A 16579-nucleotide genomic window follows, 5' to 3' on the forward strand; every position below is an offset into this window, starting at 1 on the left:
TATATATATATATATATGTATATATTCCTTCTATACCCACTGCTCTAAAATGACCAATGGCTGAGTTGCCAAATCCAGTGGCTTTTGTTAGTTCTCATTCTCCTTAACTTTTTTGTAGCTTTGAAACTGTCAATCATCCTCTTTTCCTGAATATTCTCTTTTTCCATCACTTTAGCAATTCTACAGTCTACCTTTCTGTTCCTCCTAGCTACCTAAACTGCTCCTCCTACCTAACTGATCCTTTCTCCATCTACCTCTTCTTTTCCCTGTCACCTTTATCTGTGTATTCCTTCAAGATTCCCACCTCTTTTCTCAATCCTCTTTCATTTGGCAATCCCATTTGCTCCTGTCTTCAGCTACCACTCCCTCAATTCTTTTACCTCTGGCTCTCTTCTCTCCCCCAAGCTCTAGAACCCTATCTCCGCCTTTAAGAATTCTCCACATGGATGCTTTAATGGCACCTCAAACTTCACATGTCCAAAACTGAACTTTGCATTTCCTCTCTAATCTTGCTCCTCTTGACTTCTGCTTTGTCTGCCATCATCCTACTTTTCCAGTAGTTTCAATTTTCAAAACCTTGCTATCTTAGACTATTCCTTCTTCCTCACCTCACATATTCAATTAGTGGCCGAAACCTTACACTCCACATTTGTAGCAGCTCTAGTCACCTCCTCTCTATTCCCATCCCTACTTTTCTAAGACATACCCTCAGTAATATTTGGTTAGAATTTCAATAGCCTCTTCACAGATATTCTTGCTTCCAGTCTCCTATTTCAATATATCTTTCATGTCCTACCAGACTAATATTCCTTGTCAATAAATCAGATCATGTTATTCCTCTGCTCAACAATATACTCTAGCTGCATATTGCCCCATCAATGAAAACTATAATTAATCTTTTTTCCTGGTATTCAAGACCCTCTACAAATTGTAGTCATTGCCCTTTCTAGTTTTACCTTTTATATATTTATATATTCCTCCAGCCAGCCAAATTGAACTAACAGATTTTCTTACCTTGCCTGTACTTTCTAACTTATCTTGGCATGTCCTTACTTCCTATCCTTTGGCTGTTGAATTCCTACACAACCTTTAGAAACCAACTAAAATGCCATCTCTTCCTTGAAGTCTTCTGATTGCCCCCATAAGTGAAAGCCCTCCTCCTCCGAATTCATATAATGCTTGGTTGTGTGATTCTTTGAACATATGTAGAATTAACAGTTGTAGTTATTTATGATTTTATCTTATACTCCAAAAACAATAATAAAAGCCACAATATAGTCTTGATGAATTTGGGAACTGATACATGAAGTGATTGCTGATTTAGAGAGGAAAGTGGCCATTATGCTGTATCTCTCCTCTGTTAGCCAATGTTGATCTTAATTCTCCATTGTGGCTCTGGCCCTGACTGAGCTGTTTAAGAATGGTACTATTTTTAGGAGAATTATTCTAGAAAACAATCAAGAAGTTCAGCCAACCATTATTTCCTTCTGAAAAACAACTTAGTTGCATTTTAAAGTTCCTTGTGGGATTCAGACTGGGCATCTGCTCCTATCTCCACCCTAAAGTGTCCCTGCCATCACCACCCTTTGATGTATCCAACAGCTAACCCAGATACCAATGGAAACCAGGCAACCTACACTGCTCATGACACAGACATTCCAATTCAGCTTTACCAAATGATTTTTAAAGTATCTTAACTATGTGATTGATAGGTGTGAATAGCAGCTTTTTTTATTTAGAGAGATAAATTTTGACTTGATGAAATTTGTGACTAAATCTTAACCATTCCTCATTTCCAACTTTGTTTGCCCAAGAAAAATGAAAGCAGTAGCCAGGGGCTACCAAGAGCTGAAAATATGACTACATTTTTGGAAAAAAAAGTTAGAGAGGAAGAGAGAGCAAGGCACAGGAGTATGAAGTCCTTAGGACTTATCCTTTGCAGAAGTTAATCTTTTAATGTCATTAAATGTGGGAAGTTTTATTTCTAGAAATGTAACATCAATCTCTCTTAATTTAATCTTTAAGTTGGGCTACTAACCTTTTTTTTTCTTCCCAGAAATCTTGGAGACAGTGAGGCCCCTCTGACAGCCTCGACTGAATCAGTAATTCCTAACATGTAAAACTTCATCTGTACTGAGTTATTTTTAAAAAGGAAATAATTTATTTCATCCCTACTTCTGGCCCATCTACTGGATTTTACAAAGAATAGAAATGATAGCTAAGTGGTCCAGTGGATAGAGTACTGGTCCTGGAACTAGGGAAAAATGAGTTCAGGTCTAACCCCAGACATTTAACTGGGTATATGATTAGGAGAAAGTCATTTAATCTAGTTTGGCTTCCATTTTCTTAACTGTACAGTGGGGGTCATGATACCATTTACCTTCCAGGGTTATTTTGAGAATCAAATGACAATTTTTGTAAAGAGCTTAGCATAGCATCTGGCTCACACTAGCTATAATTCTTTTACATTAGATTGTCAAGAGTCTTGAGAGCAAGGATTGTCTTTGTATTTGTATTGATATTCCCAGCATTTAACACAGTACTTTGGCATATAGAAGGAGCTTTCAAAATGTATATTCACTGACCAACTGAAATGGCAGGATCCAAAGGCATAAATGATCCACAGAGAACTAATCTATATGCAGCACTTAATTTGATTTTTGCAATTTGCCTCCCAATTGTTTATCAAGAACACTTTGGAAAAGGTGGCATTGTCTGTTTAAATAATAATAATAATTAGTAGTTATATAGTGCTTTAAGGTTGCAGAGTATTTTGTAATTATCTTATTTGAGCTTTACAGTAATCACAATTATAAGTGCTAGTATTGTTTCCATTTTACCAGTGAGGAAACTGAGGCAGAGAGAGATTTGTCCAAGATCATACAGCTAATATGCATGTGAATCGGAATTTGAACTCAGGACTTCCTGGCTCCAAGTCCAGTCTTCTATCCACTATGCCACCTCACTACATTAAGTGCTAAACCAGCACAAATCCTTGCTAGAAGGCACATAGGGTGTATATTTTATTAGTACAGCCTCCTTCAAGCCCCTTCAGAGAGGTCACAGATACCTTCTAATACCTACTAGCAAACAGATCTAAACCACTAATGAAAAACATTTGCCTATCTTGTCCTTGGGGTGGGGTCTTTATGGAAGGAATATATAGCTTTCCTTGGCAACCTGTTCCCGAGTTGATCATTCCTTATTGTCTAGATATTTTCTCTTGTATCAAAGCCAAATTTTCCTTGCTATAATTTTAGCTGGTTCCGTCTTGTTCTGTCCTTATTTTAGATGTGGAACAGCTTCTTACTGTTTTCCTTATAATAGTTCTTCATGAACTTGAAGATGATTATTAAGCCTTTCCAACTTTTCTCTCTTTCAAAAACTGTCATGCCTTTACTTTTTAGGTCCTATTTTCCCAATGATTTAGCCATGTAAGTTATTCTCCTTGGAAGTGATTATCTCTCAAATTCTCTGATTGCCCTTTAAAAGGAAAAGTCCTAAACTAGACACACTACTTGGACCAGGGCTTCATAAGCTTAATATAGTGATGGAATGATGTTTGATTTCTTGAATATTAGTCTCTTGCTAGAACCTACTTAAATCAGGCCAGCCTTTTAATGAAACCTTCAGACAATCTGTTATTCATGGTAACTTCCAGACTGCATTTGTTCATTCCTGGTATTGTTGTCAATTTGTTTTTTCCAAAAAGAAAAAATGCCATTTGTGAACTTGGAATATTTCTCTCTTATGAAATTGAAAGTCATAGAGGAATTTATGTGGATGGTGTAAAGTCAGTATTATCTCCACAAATTCATCACCAGGCAGGAAAGTAATGAACACAATTTTTTTTTCCAAACTTAAGACTCAGATTGAATATCCTTTCCCAAATGCCCCTTCCACATTTTAGGGAGCAATCTTTCCAATGACTTATACCTCAAATGTAGTTATGCTTCCTCTATCCCATCTATTCCTAGCTGAAATTCCTAGAGTTCAACAGATTTATCCTTTGTGTCCCAATTAGTCAAGCTCGATGCCCATTTCACAGAATCCCTGGGATGGAAAATGTGCCTTGCTGACAACTTGCATGAAGTGAGTACTCCTTAAGCTCTACTTTCCCAGCTTGCATGGAGAAAGATTAGCCTTCCAGGTGTCCTTCAGGAGAAACCAGCCTGCTCTGAGTCTCTTGCCCATCTGTTCAAAGGATGAGAGGAAGAGAGGATGGGTTATCTTTGAAAAGGAGACTATGATATCCCTTATACTTGGTTCCATCAGATTCTTCCCCTAAGATAATTCTGTTTTCCCCTAAAGGTTTCTCACTTCCTTAGGACATTCAAATTCACCAATCCTCCAGTTTTAGCCCTTTTTGGATACTTCCTTAACCTTCCAGAGGGGATTCTTTAGCCAAAGTTGCCCTAGTTTTCATGGAGGGAATGATTTCTTCCTCTGCATCTAAGATGGAACTTTGATGAGTCATTATTCCAGTATTTCCTATTATTCTCTTCCCCAAAGACAAATATATTATCCTATACTTGAAGTTCAACTTTTCAAGAGTTTTCACAATCCCTATTCAGTATGCCATTCATTCACCTTTCCTCATCCCAGGCATTTGAATTTATCCCCATATTCACTGAGCCCTGAATCACTCCCTAAAGATAGATTCCCTAGCAGGAACCTCAGCCTGTCCCTAAATAGTTTATCTTTTGACCCTGTCATTCCAGATAAATCTTTCTCAAAGTTCTAAAAATTATCCTAGAGTGAGACAGTATGTGTGAAATAGACAGAGAATATCTTTTCTACGTGGAAAAATATATTTTCATTCACATTAATATAATACTTCATTTTTGCCCCTGAGACATACCAAACCCTTATTTCCCACATCACTAGTAATTCTTGCTTGGCTTCCATCTTGTATTTGACAAAAGCCAGGTGGCCTCAATTTTTCTTTCCAGATAATTTCTTGTTATTCTTCCAAGGTCTTGGTTTGGCCTTGGGTGGAGCCTAGATCAGGATGACATTTTGGTGTTCTTCCAAAAAAGAAGCTTGGGTCAAATCTGAAACTGGATGGTGAGTTGTCCATTTTCTAAGATTGGTTTTCAAGATTAAGCTTACCTACATTTTAGTCCACCATTTTTTCTTTCCTTTCTTCTTTCCTTTTGTATAACTACTTCAAATCTAAGATTAATAATTTCTTAGTTATTCCACAGACTTTTAAAGTTTGCTCAGGTCTAATTGGGTTTGTGACCTTCATAGGATCAAAGCTTTGGAGTTGGAAGGATCCTTAGAGAACATCTCATCCAACCTCCTCATTTTCCAGATGATGAAATTGAGACTTTAGGATGTGAAATGACTTGCCCAAGGTCACACAAGTAGTATGTGGTAGTGACAAGATTCAAACACGTTCCTCTAACTCCAAATCCAGGACTTTTCAACTCATCCCATATTTATTAAGTTCTTTCAATATTTAGAAGGAGCTAGTGGTGAAATGGGTTGAATTCTAGGTCTCAACTCAAAGACCGGAGTTCACACCCAGCCTCAGACATTTACTTGCTATATGACCCTAGGCTTAAACTCTGTTTGCCTCAACTATAAAGGATAATCACAGTACCTATTCTGAAGGATTGTCATGAAGATCAAATGAGATACTTGTAAAAAGTGCTTGACACAGTGCCACGCACTATATAAATGTTTATACCTTTTTCCTAAGCATTAAATATACAAAGAAAACAATGAAATCATCCTTACCTTCAGCAAGCTTATAACTGTTCTGTATCCCTAATGCTTACATACAGTGGTAATAATATTATCTCTTCTCTAACCAAGAGGACTGTGACCTCTGGCAACATGTGGGGCACTATGGGATAGCTAGGTGGCACAGTGGATATAGTGCCAGGCCTGGAGTAAGAAAGACCTGAGTTCAACTCCCATCTCAGTAAATAGCGAGTAATATTGGGCAAATCACTTAATCTCTTTGCCTTAGTTTCCTCATCTGTAATTGGGATAGTAATAGCACCTATATCCTAGCACCCACATCATGAGGATGAAACATTTGGCAAGTGCTTAGCATAGTGACTGTTACATAGATCCTATATAAATATTCATTTATTATTATTGTTGTTATTATTAATGTGGAAGTCATAGTGATGAATAGTACCATTAGATTCTAAGGTAGCCCTGGGAAGAGTCAATAGATCTCATAGTGTTCCTCTAGTATCTCCTCCAAGTTTAGAATAGCTCTTAAACCACAATTCCATTTTGAACTATCCATTATTTCAGTTGGTTACAGCAATCTCTGGGTCCGGATCTTCAGTGAGACCTTAGAACCAGCAAATCCACTGATTCCCTACTTTGATACCACTAAAATGGTTAGCTACAAACAAAGACAGATATTCTATAGTAGCCAACCAAAATTAGGGGTTTTCAACCAGGAGTTGTGTTCATTTGCTTATTTAGATAAAAGATAAAGATATAAATGTTGATATAGATTTTGGTAACTTTTTATAAAATTGATTTTTCTGTGTAATGTTACATATTTTATTTTGTAAACTTAAAATGGAATTTTACAAATTTAAATTTAATTCTGAGGAGTCCACAGATTTAACTAAATCAACAAAAGGCAAAAGGGATCCATGACACAAAATGTTAAGAACTCTTGTTCTAAATAATGTCAATCATCTGTACAATTTTACAAGTCCATTACCTCTGGGTGCTGATGACTCATCTTCATGTCAGAAGGTTTCTGATTAATAATTTCTATGTTCAATGGCTTCCAAGAACAGCTTAATCTCTTCTTGGAGAAGAGTTAAATTTCAGGGACTAGAATCAGACTCATGTGTCAAGCATATGTTTATCACAGTTGATATTGAGTACTACTAGCTCTTTGCCTGGGTTCTGTTCTTCATTTAATGATGGTATTTGTCAACATAAAGGATTGAGTGTATTCCATAAACTATCAAGGTAGATTTCTTTCTGATAATGCAGATCACAAGCCATCTGTGCCACCTCATCCTGTTAGAGTTTTGTCTGTGACTATCCATAAATTCACTACAAAGGGTTTGGCCAATGTGTAATGGATGGAGGTAGGGGAATTTTCTTGATCTCCTGACATTTTGGGGGTACCAGAGAATCACATGGTTCTTCCCATCATACTTTTTTATTTCCTTTATTCAACTTCTTAGTTCCTCATTTGCCATGTGGACTATTTATACACAAGCTTTTTTTTTCCTTAACACCTCGTAATACCTCTTACCTCCTCCAGCTCTGAAACCACAATCAAAACAAAATAGTCATTGCTATAAGAAAGGGTCTGCCAATCTGCTCCACTCACCACCTCTTTGATTTTCCAAATAAATATGCTCTTACCCAGACACCATTCCAGCAAGTGTTATCTTTGTCTGCTAGAATATAAACCTATTTAGGCCACAGACTGTTCTGTTTTGTATCCCTGGTACTTAGCATAGCACTTTGCAGCAAGATATTAACTGCTTAATAAATGGTTTTCATTCACATGCCTCCTGAGTGATAATCAAAACTATAATATTCTGTGACAATAGTCATACAACATTTAGCCTGAATATAAAGCAGAAAATGAATTTAATTAAGGCCTGGTGAGAGTTGAGGCTTTGGATAATGAGCTTTGAATATGTGGTTAAAGGGTTGGATTTGATGCAACAAATGTGAAAGATTGATTACAGGTACCTGAGCAAATGACCAATGATGAATCATAGTTTTAGAAATATTAATCATGCAATAGTATACGAACAAAATAAAGCCCTTTGATGAGTGAGTACCTACTCTTTACTTTACCTACCTAAAGTACCTACACTTTAATCAAAGATTAAAGAGGTCTTTGCATAAGTACCCAGATAAGAGTGGCAGAGCTATGGAAGTAGAATAGATCTATTAGATCTGGGACATAATGTGGAGAAGGAAGTGACAAGATTCTCTAATTGAATGCAGAAAATTGGCAAATGATGACTACAAGACTGTAAACCTTGGGTACTGGGAAATAAATGCCAGTAAACTGGCATTATTTATTGCATGGGGAAGTTGGGAAAGAGAGCCATTTTGGAAATTAGGATATGAGTTTAATTTTATTTGTTATATTAGTTTCATATTTGGTAGGAATATGAATAGAGAGGACACAAAGATAATATGAATTATATAGAGGATAAGAAACTTCTAGAGTTTGTGATAAAGAAAGGGGGGATCAGCTAGGTAGCTGAGTGGATAGAGAGCTAGGTCAGGAGATCCTGGGCCTGGGGCTCAGTATGACCTCAGACACTTTCTAGCTGTGTGAACCTGGACAAATCACTTAAAACCAATTACCTAGCCCCCTACCACTCTTCTGTCTTGGAACTGATACTTTGTATCAGTTCTAAGATGGAAAGTAAGTGTTTTTATTTTTAAAAAAGAAGGAAGGAAGGGGGAAGGATTGTTTTAGTCTGATATACACAACCAGTTGGGGAAGTTAACAAGGATTAAATTATGAAGACAAAAACGAAAACACATTTGATGAGGAGAGATGGAAATTGTTGGAAAAGACTGATGGGAATACAAAGGAAAGGCATGGCTCCCAGTAATAAATTAATAGTCAATGAACTCTACCTTGCTTTAACCATATCTGAAGCATTGTGTCCAACTTTGTTGGAAAGACATTAAAAAGCTTGAGAGCATCTAAAGCTGGAGCAACCAGGATGGCACAGAACCATGTTTCACTCATTGTTGTATAAGGATTATCAAAGGAACTACCTGTTTGACAATATAAACTAATAGTCAATGCTAACCAGAACAGTAAACATTTGGGAGGGAACATGAACTTCACTGTTAGGGAAAAAAGATCTGGAAGAAAAGGATGAAGTAGTTAACTTGCTTTGTGACATTGAAAATTATCATGTATGTGTGAACAGAGCCATCAGGCATTCTGAGTGATCCCTCTTTTGATGTTACTGTTATAAAACTCATGGAACCACAAAGCCATTTGCAGAACCACATAGGGTTTCTGCAGCCAATTCAGTGCACACTTGGTATTGCTGCCTCTTTATTTCATGAAGTGCTCTCCAGCCAGCCAGACCACATTTGAAAATGTTGTGTACCATCTGGAATGCTTAGCCTGTGACAAAAATAAAAAGTAAAAAATTATTGACCCAATTTAATGATTACTGTGCATTTATACATATAAATGAGGATTTGATTTGAATCTCAGGGACTAAAATTTTGTGCTACAGCTTTCCATCCGTAGTACCATATTGATTGCCTGTATAACATAGGGCATATAACTTTTTCTTTCTGTTCCTCAGTTTCTTCACCTGTAAAATGAGACTGTTAGACTAGATAGATTTTAAAGTCTCTTCCATGTCTAAAACCTATGATTCTTCTTCCCTTGGTGTGTTTTCCCTGTTGTACACATTCCTTATTTTTTTCAAACTCCTCTAGCTTTACTGGCTGCCCTTCATTTTCACTACCCCAATTCCAGCTTTCATAGTTTGCATGGCATTATATATTTACCTGAGAAAAGTTGTATTATTGGCTAGACTTTAAATTAAAAGATTTCTGAGGGCCAGTTTTGTCCTTTGTCTAGTGTTTAAGCCCATTTTTATTAAGTTTTCTAGGACAGAAGGTGTTTGGGGCCCCTATTTGCATATAACTACACAATGAAAGGTAGCTATTTTTTATCTTTTCCTCTGTTATAATGGCTTGCTTCTTTGCCAAATTTTAAAAGTGCCGCAGTGATTGTCTTTGTAGTCTGGAACAGTGAAGAACAAAATACAGTTATTGTCCTCACTGAACCCTTATAGAGGAATTTGTTCTTTTAAGTGATTAAGAATCAAGAATAGAGATCAGATCGCTTCTTGAAAATTATCTCATTCTGGCACATGTTAAAAGAGGCTCAAAAACCAAATTCATCCTTTGTTTTAAAGTATTATTCAGCAACTAGCCTGCAAGTTCAAAAGAAGTCCAATCACTCTAGTGACTTCCTTTTTTACCTAATAGTCACCCAAAAAAGGAGAAATGAAAGTAAAAGATCTGACAGTCAGGTTCTCTGGAGGATGATGGTGATGGCTTTTTGTTGTTGTTGTTCCTGAAGTGACTCTCAACATCACTTCAACTGACTTTCCCAATTGTTTCTTAAAGCAGTGAATATCAGTACCAGTTGAAGCTTGAGAGGCAGGTTGAATTTGTACCTTTTAAATTCATTCATTTATTCAACAAGAATTGATGACTTTTGTTTTTTCTTTCACTTAAGTTTCTCAATATTTCTCTCTTCTCTCACTTCCTAATGAAGCAATCCCTTATAATATTAAAATGGCCAAAAAATGAGGGCATAATGGTTCAACAAAACTAATCAGTTAAGCACGACATTACATCTAGTCCCCTATAGCTATAGCCTCCCCCCACCCCATCTGCAAAAGAGGGAAGAAGCTACATTTTCAAACTGATCCTTTGAGGCCAAGCTAGGTCATTACAATTACATAGTATTCAGGTTCAATTTTTGTTGTTGTTGCTGTGTTTTTCATTTGCATATCTGTATCGATAAGCATTTATCAGCTTTCTGTAATGTTCCATGTACTGTAGTAGGTAATACAAATACATAGATTAAAAACAAAAGTAATCCCTGCTATCAAGAAATTACGTTAGATTAGACTGAGCCAAAATAGAACAGTTCATCCTCACTCTTCTCTGGATATTATTCACTGTGTGTGTTTGCCAGGTGCATTCTTTTCTCTGGGGTATTAACACTCTAAGACAGAGGATACATTTTAATGTCTCCTACTTTTATAAAATCCCAAGAGACCTACCATGTTGTCTATATGCAGATAATCCCCATAATGATTGCAGAGAGGTGACAGGAACACCCTTCAGAACTATTCCTGGAGGACATAGGGAATTTTTTAAAGAAAGGCTTAATTAAAAGCATATTTTTGCAGGAAAAAAAATCAGAGCTTTCTTGTTCTATTTTATGATAACTGCTAAAGGACAAAGCCATGTTGTAAATTCAATTCAGTTCAGTTCAATAAGCATTTATTTTAGGCCTCTCTTGGCACCATACACTGTGAACATGAAGACAGAAATGAAAAAGTTCCTTCCCTCAAGGTGCTTACATTCTATTGGGAAGAAACATGTACATAGAAAATTAAACACAAAATATATACCAAATGATTTTTAGGGGGTAGGATACTATTCTGAAATAAAGGGTTGTTTAACTAAAGAATGGGACTCAGAGTTGAAAAGGGCAGGGTGGCATGGGAGTACAAGATATATAGAGCTAATATAAATATTTGTAAGGGAACAAGAAGTAATAGACAAGGAAGGGAAAATTAACTTGGGTAATCTAACACTCAGAAAACAGGAATGCTCAATAGAGCCTTAGAGCAACTGAAGTGTCATGCCCTTTATAGTAACAATGGCCATGTTGATTTTAGTATTGATCCTTTATCAAGAGAGGGAATAAAGGAATGGGGAAGCAATAGCATCAAATCAGATGATGAAACCTTAGACTTTCTTCTAACTGTCAAGATATTTCTATAACTGGGATGGTTATAGAGGGGTGAGACACGTTTAAAGTGCTCACCTTCCATTCCTCAAACAGGTTTTTTGCCCTACAGCTTACTCCAGTAATGATTAGAAAACTAGATTTTCCTTTATGACTCCACGTTTTTGATAGGTCAAGATTTGTAGCTGTATTAAAAGATCCTGCATTGCTCTTTTATTAAAGGCTAACCTAGTGTTCTTTACTATCAGCAGCCTTATGGTCTGTCTCTCAGCACAGCCCCACCAAAAGCCATCCTTCTAGAGCAAGAGCTCTTAACCTGGGATCTGTGACCACTATGGAAAGATTTCAGGAAGTATTTGAACTTGAATGGGAAGGGGCAGAAATCACATCTTTATTTTTATTAACCTTTAAGTACAACAATATTTCCTTCAAAGATTTAAAAAGAGTATACTGAGATGGATTCCAAGTGCTTCAGTAGACTGCCAAAGGAACCCATGATGCCAAAAAATAAAATAAAAAATAAAAAGTTAATAATGTCTGTCCTAGAGAAGCTTGTGGTAAAATGGAGGAGAGGTCAGAAATATTGAACTATATCAGCACAAGCAAGTATCTCCCCTAAAAAGCAAACTCCACGATCAGGCAGGGGTTGCAGAGTTTCTTCCTTGCCAGAATCTTTGACAAAGTCCTTTGTGTCAGCAAATAAGCTTTTGTACTTTCCTGGTCATTTAGATTGCATTATTCACAATGTTTCCAATGTTTGGTTTCAAACCAGCTGAGTTTTGGCATTCTCCCTAAACTAATTAAGCATTTGCTCTTCTTCACTGCGTTTTTCCCACTATAAAATATAATACTCATCTAAATTAATTAAAACATTTTAAAATCTAAAATTTAATGGGGAAGAGATTGTTTTGCCTTAGGGATTGGCTCTGGATTAGTCCTAAACTGAATTTGCTCTTTGGTCTAAGAAAAAAAAGCAGGGTCAATAAATTTTTTTCATCATCGTTACTCTTTTGCTGTTTGGCCTCATCTTTTTAATACCATATAGTCACCAGTGAAAGACCCTTGATGCTTCATTTTTATCCTGAAGGCGAGCAGTAGGAATTGATCTCCAGGCCTCGCAGTTCTTAGTAATTATCATTCATTCCCAGCAGTGCTTAGTAATTATCATTCAAGCCTCATGAGCCCCTAGATATTGCATCTTTTCTGTCTATAACACAGACATTAAAAGCGTGAGTTTAGTGTGTGTGTGTGTGTGTGTGTGTGTGTGTGTGTGTGTGTGTATTACACAGTTACAGTTATGGTAGTATTGGTGTCATTTTATTTATCTGGCATATTTCACTCATCATAATCATCATAATGAAGAATTATTGTTATAGTAGGAAGGTGATAGCTTTCCATTGGCTGTTCCAAAATGCAGCACTCAGATTATTTCTGTTTCCCAAAACATTGCCTCAGACTCTTTCAGTAGCCATGATGTAGGCTGTTTTCTGGTTTCTTACTAAGACTTTTCCTCTCATCTAATTTATTGTTTCCCTACGTGTCCTCCTATGTTTGATGCCACATCTTACCTCTTGCTTTTAGAAATTAGATGAAGGAGAGAAATCCATTTTTATTATAGATAGATACAGAATTTCTCACATTCTTGACTTTTTTCCACTGAAATCCTATGGAAATTTCTATTAGGCCATGTCAATGTGACCTAACTCTATAAGTTTTGATATAGATGGCTCTTTTCAGCCATTTATCTCCTTGATTGACCAGATTGACCATTTTATCCAATATCCAAACATTATGGTTCATCATTGCAGTTATTTATTTCAGCTCCACAAGAAAAGGCCTTAGAGTAGCAGGTGTATATTGAGATGAAAACAAAGACCCTGTCAGTGAAATTAAAATATGTGCATGGCATACACACACACATGTGTGTGAGAATGTGCACATGTACACAGACACATTCCAAGTTAAATCACAGAATAATGTGGTTTAACCCAGTGCATCTTTGAAGTTTCTCTTCACCAGATCTCCCGATGTTAGTAATTTGCTTCTGGGGAACTTGAAATCCTGGTCATTCCTTAGGGACAAACATCACAAGTGACTGTTGGAGGGTGGGAGGGCTTGGGCAGACTCAGGAAGCCAGTAGTGGATTTGATCTCTTTTTGGCCCTAAAAACAGGAAAGAGAAGCAACTAAATATAATTTAAGGAAGGATTTCCTTTTCCATTTTGGTTTGACTTGAACAGTGTAAGTCTCCAAACCCAAGTCACTCATCCCAAGAGAGAATCTACTATTTCATCCATCTCTGGTCTTTCTACCATGAGCACAGCATAGACCCACAATTTGCAACATTCCAAAGCATGGTGCAGGTTTTTATTAACAGAATAAATATCAAAAGATCTTTATATGGAAGCATTTTAGGTAATGAGGAGAAAAAGAAGGCAGCAAGGTGGCACAATGGATAAAATTCCAGATCAAGTCAGGAAAGCTCATCTCTTATGAGTTCAAATTTGGCTTTTACTAGCGGTATAACCCTGAGCAAGTCACTTAATCCTATTTGCCTCAGTTTTCTTATCTGTAAAATGAGTTGGAGAAGGAATTGGTAAACTATGCTGGCATTTTTGTAAAAAAAAAATCCAAATGGGGTCATGAAGAGTCAGACATAATTGATACAACTGAACAGCCAGGGGAAAACAAAAGCATTTTGGCATAAGATGCAATATGAAAAGAAAAAAAGATTATCTTTGCTGTCCATATCAATCACCAGAATCATGTCTGAAACTTTTATCTTGTCTGAAATTAGAGTTCAAAGGTATCATCTTGAGTGCAGTGATGAAGATTTACATACTGTATACTTGCATGATGTTAATGTAGATGACTAACACACAAAAATGATTCTTTGTTGTTTAAGATGCTTCAAGTTGAATTTACTGAGCTCGAAAGCAAAGGCTTAAAATTTTGATGAGACCCAAATTGTTTCCCTTCCCCAGGCCAGGAACCATTTTGCAGGCATAATGTGAGTGTGCCTACAAAGCTGTGTGGGTGTATACAAGCTCTAACCCGAACATCTCTCTATGTCAGTGTAGGAAGGCAATATTGCCTCTCCATTGATTTTACTGTTGTCTCTTATGAGCAAATGGTGTTATTTCCCTCAAACTGAGATGAACTGCGTGGTTCTCATTGGGTTATTGTTCACCAGAGGATTATCCAGGAACAACAAACTTGTTTTACTTTGCTCAAGCCTGTCATAATTGTCAGAAACTTGCGTCACCTCAGAAGTAGTGCTTATGTTTTGATTTATGAGACTTGCCTTTCCTATGTCATTTTTCTTAGAAGAAACAAGAATTTAGATGGAAAACACACTGAGAAAAGTACATACTATACTTTTGTTCTACAGTAGTAGTTCTTCACTTTTTGTGGGTTATGGAACCCTTTGCTGCTCTGGTGAAGCCTATGGATCCCTTCTCAGAAGAATATTTTTAAATAATTGAGGGATATGCCAAATTTCAGTTAGAAATGCATGAAAATTAAAATATAATTGTTTTTCCTCACTTCCAAATTCATGGATCCCCTGAAATTTTTCCAGACCTTTGGAGCCTGGGTTAAAAACCCCTGCCCTATAAGATAAAGAAAACAAGATAGCGGTTATGTCTTCTCTAGCAATCTTCATTATTTCTTTTGTGAAGTTGCTATTCTTCCCAACAGTTTCCCAAGATGAAACTAATCTGATATTTATGGTAAGGCTTAGTTCAATATCAGGGAGAGCAACTACATTCTTTCACAACATGTGCCCTGGCACCACTGTCAGAGACAAACCCCCCAGCTGGATGGATCATAGGTCTGACCCAGTGTGCCTGTTCTTATATTTAAATGTGCATCTCTTTTCTGGTAATGCTATTTTAATCTTGCATCATCACTGACAATCCTCAATAAAAATTTGTTTTTGTCTTCCGTCCTTTAGAATGTCGAGTGGTAAAATCCACTTCCTACACCAAAATAGCTTCAACATCCCGCAGAAGCACCACCAAGAGTCCTGGTCCATCAAGACGCAGCAAATCCCCGGCTTCAACCAGCTCAGGTAAAGTAATGAAGAAAATTATTGTGAAGCAACTGTCTTTATCACTTTAATTTTTGAATCTTAGTGAACAGTGGATATGTGAAGCTTTTGTGTGATGCTGATAAGATGGTGTAACATTCCAGTTTATAATTTGAGACCATCATACTGTAATATTTAAAAACGGTGATTGCCAATTGTAATAATTAAAAATTAAACTATGAGGCTGTTCGTAGCTTTAACAATTAAGTTAAATTAAAATAGAGATAGTAAAGAGAGGGAAGTGTAGGAAGGAGGGTAGAGAATTGGCTAGCCTACCCTAAGTGCTGATCTGATGAAATCTAGCTCATCACCAACAAAGGCTCCCTCAGGTCCCAATCTCCAGCCAGAAGTCCACGGGAGTGTGAGCCTTCAGCAATTGCACCAACCCAAGTAAGAGTATCTGCAGCCAGAATGTCACCAACCTAAGCGAGTCACCAAGGCAAAAGAGGCTGAGCAGCTCCTGTGTCCTGCAGTTTTTTCCATCCATCAGCTCTCTCCCATCCCATGTCACACCTCAGGAACCAATCACAATTTCTTTGCACTACCCAGGGAACAGTGTCTGTGGGATCTACTGCCTGTCGCTGAGGGTGTGAACTTCCTTGCAATCAATGCTTAAAATGTCTTCAAGTTCCTGACTAAGTTAAAAATACAAAGAGAGGATAATTCCATTTTCACAATACTCATTTCACAGAACAGGATAGCATGTCACAAAAATTGACAACATACTGTGATGAAAAGATTATCCAGTAGGTAATCTGAAGACCCCCCCAAAATTTGAGGGACCATACAAGTCCACCTATATATAACTGCCCCAGCCCCCCATTGGGATTCCTGAAACTATCACCACTAGATTTATTCCTTTGGGTTAAGACGTTGTCTTGAAGAGCCTTTGGTTAGAATAAACATTCTGCCTAGATAAAGCCCCATAGTGGTAGGTCCTTGGCCACTAAGGGGAATGTGGATAGCATGAATATAAGGGACATTTTTGAGGGGGGT

The 16579-nt window shown here is 37.1% G+C and overlaps 1 protein-coding gene across 8 annotated transcripts in view; it reads left to right on the forward strand.

Annotated features, from left to right (window-relative positions):
- DCLK1 (doublecortin like kinase 1) overlaps positions 1-16579 on the forward strand; it is a 400305-nt gene that overhangs the window by 268024 nt on the left and 115702 nt on the right. For 6 of the 8 annotated variants that reach the window (XM_044666088.1, XM_044666090.1, XM_044666091.1 and 3 more), the window contains exon 4: positions 15449-15565. In XM_044666088.1, coding sequence (XP_044522023.1) covers positions 15449-15565 — 117 coding nt within the window. The remainder of the gene's footprint in view (positions 1-15448; positions 15566-16579) is intronic. The other 2 variants (XM_044666096.1, XM_044666095.1) reach the window with 1 other exon arrangement.

This window comes from Gracilinanus agilis, chromosome 3, assembly GCF_016433145.1.
Source record: "Gracilinanus agilis isolate LMUSP501 chromosome 3, AgileGrace, whole genome shotgun sequence".
Lineage (NCBI taxonomy): Eukaryota > Metazoa > Chordata > Mammalia > Didelphimorphia > Didelphidae > Gracilinanus > Gracilinanus agilis.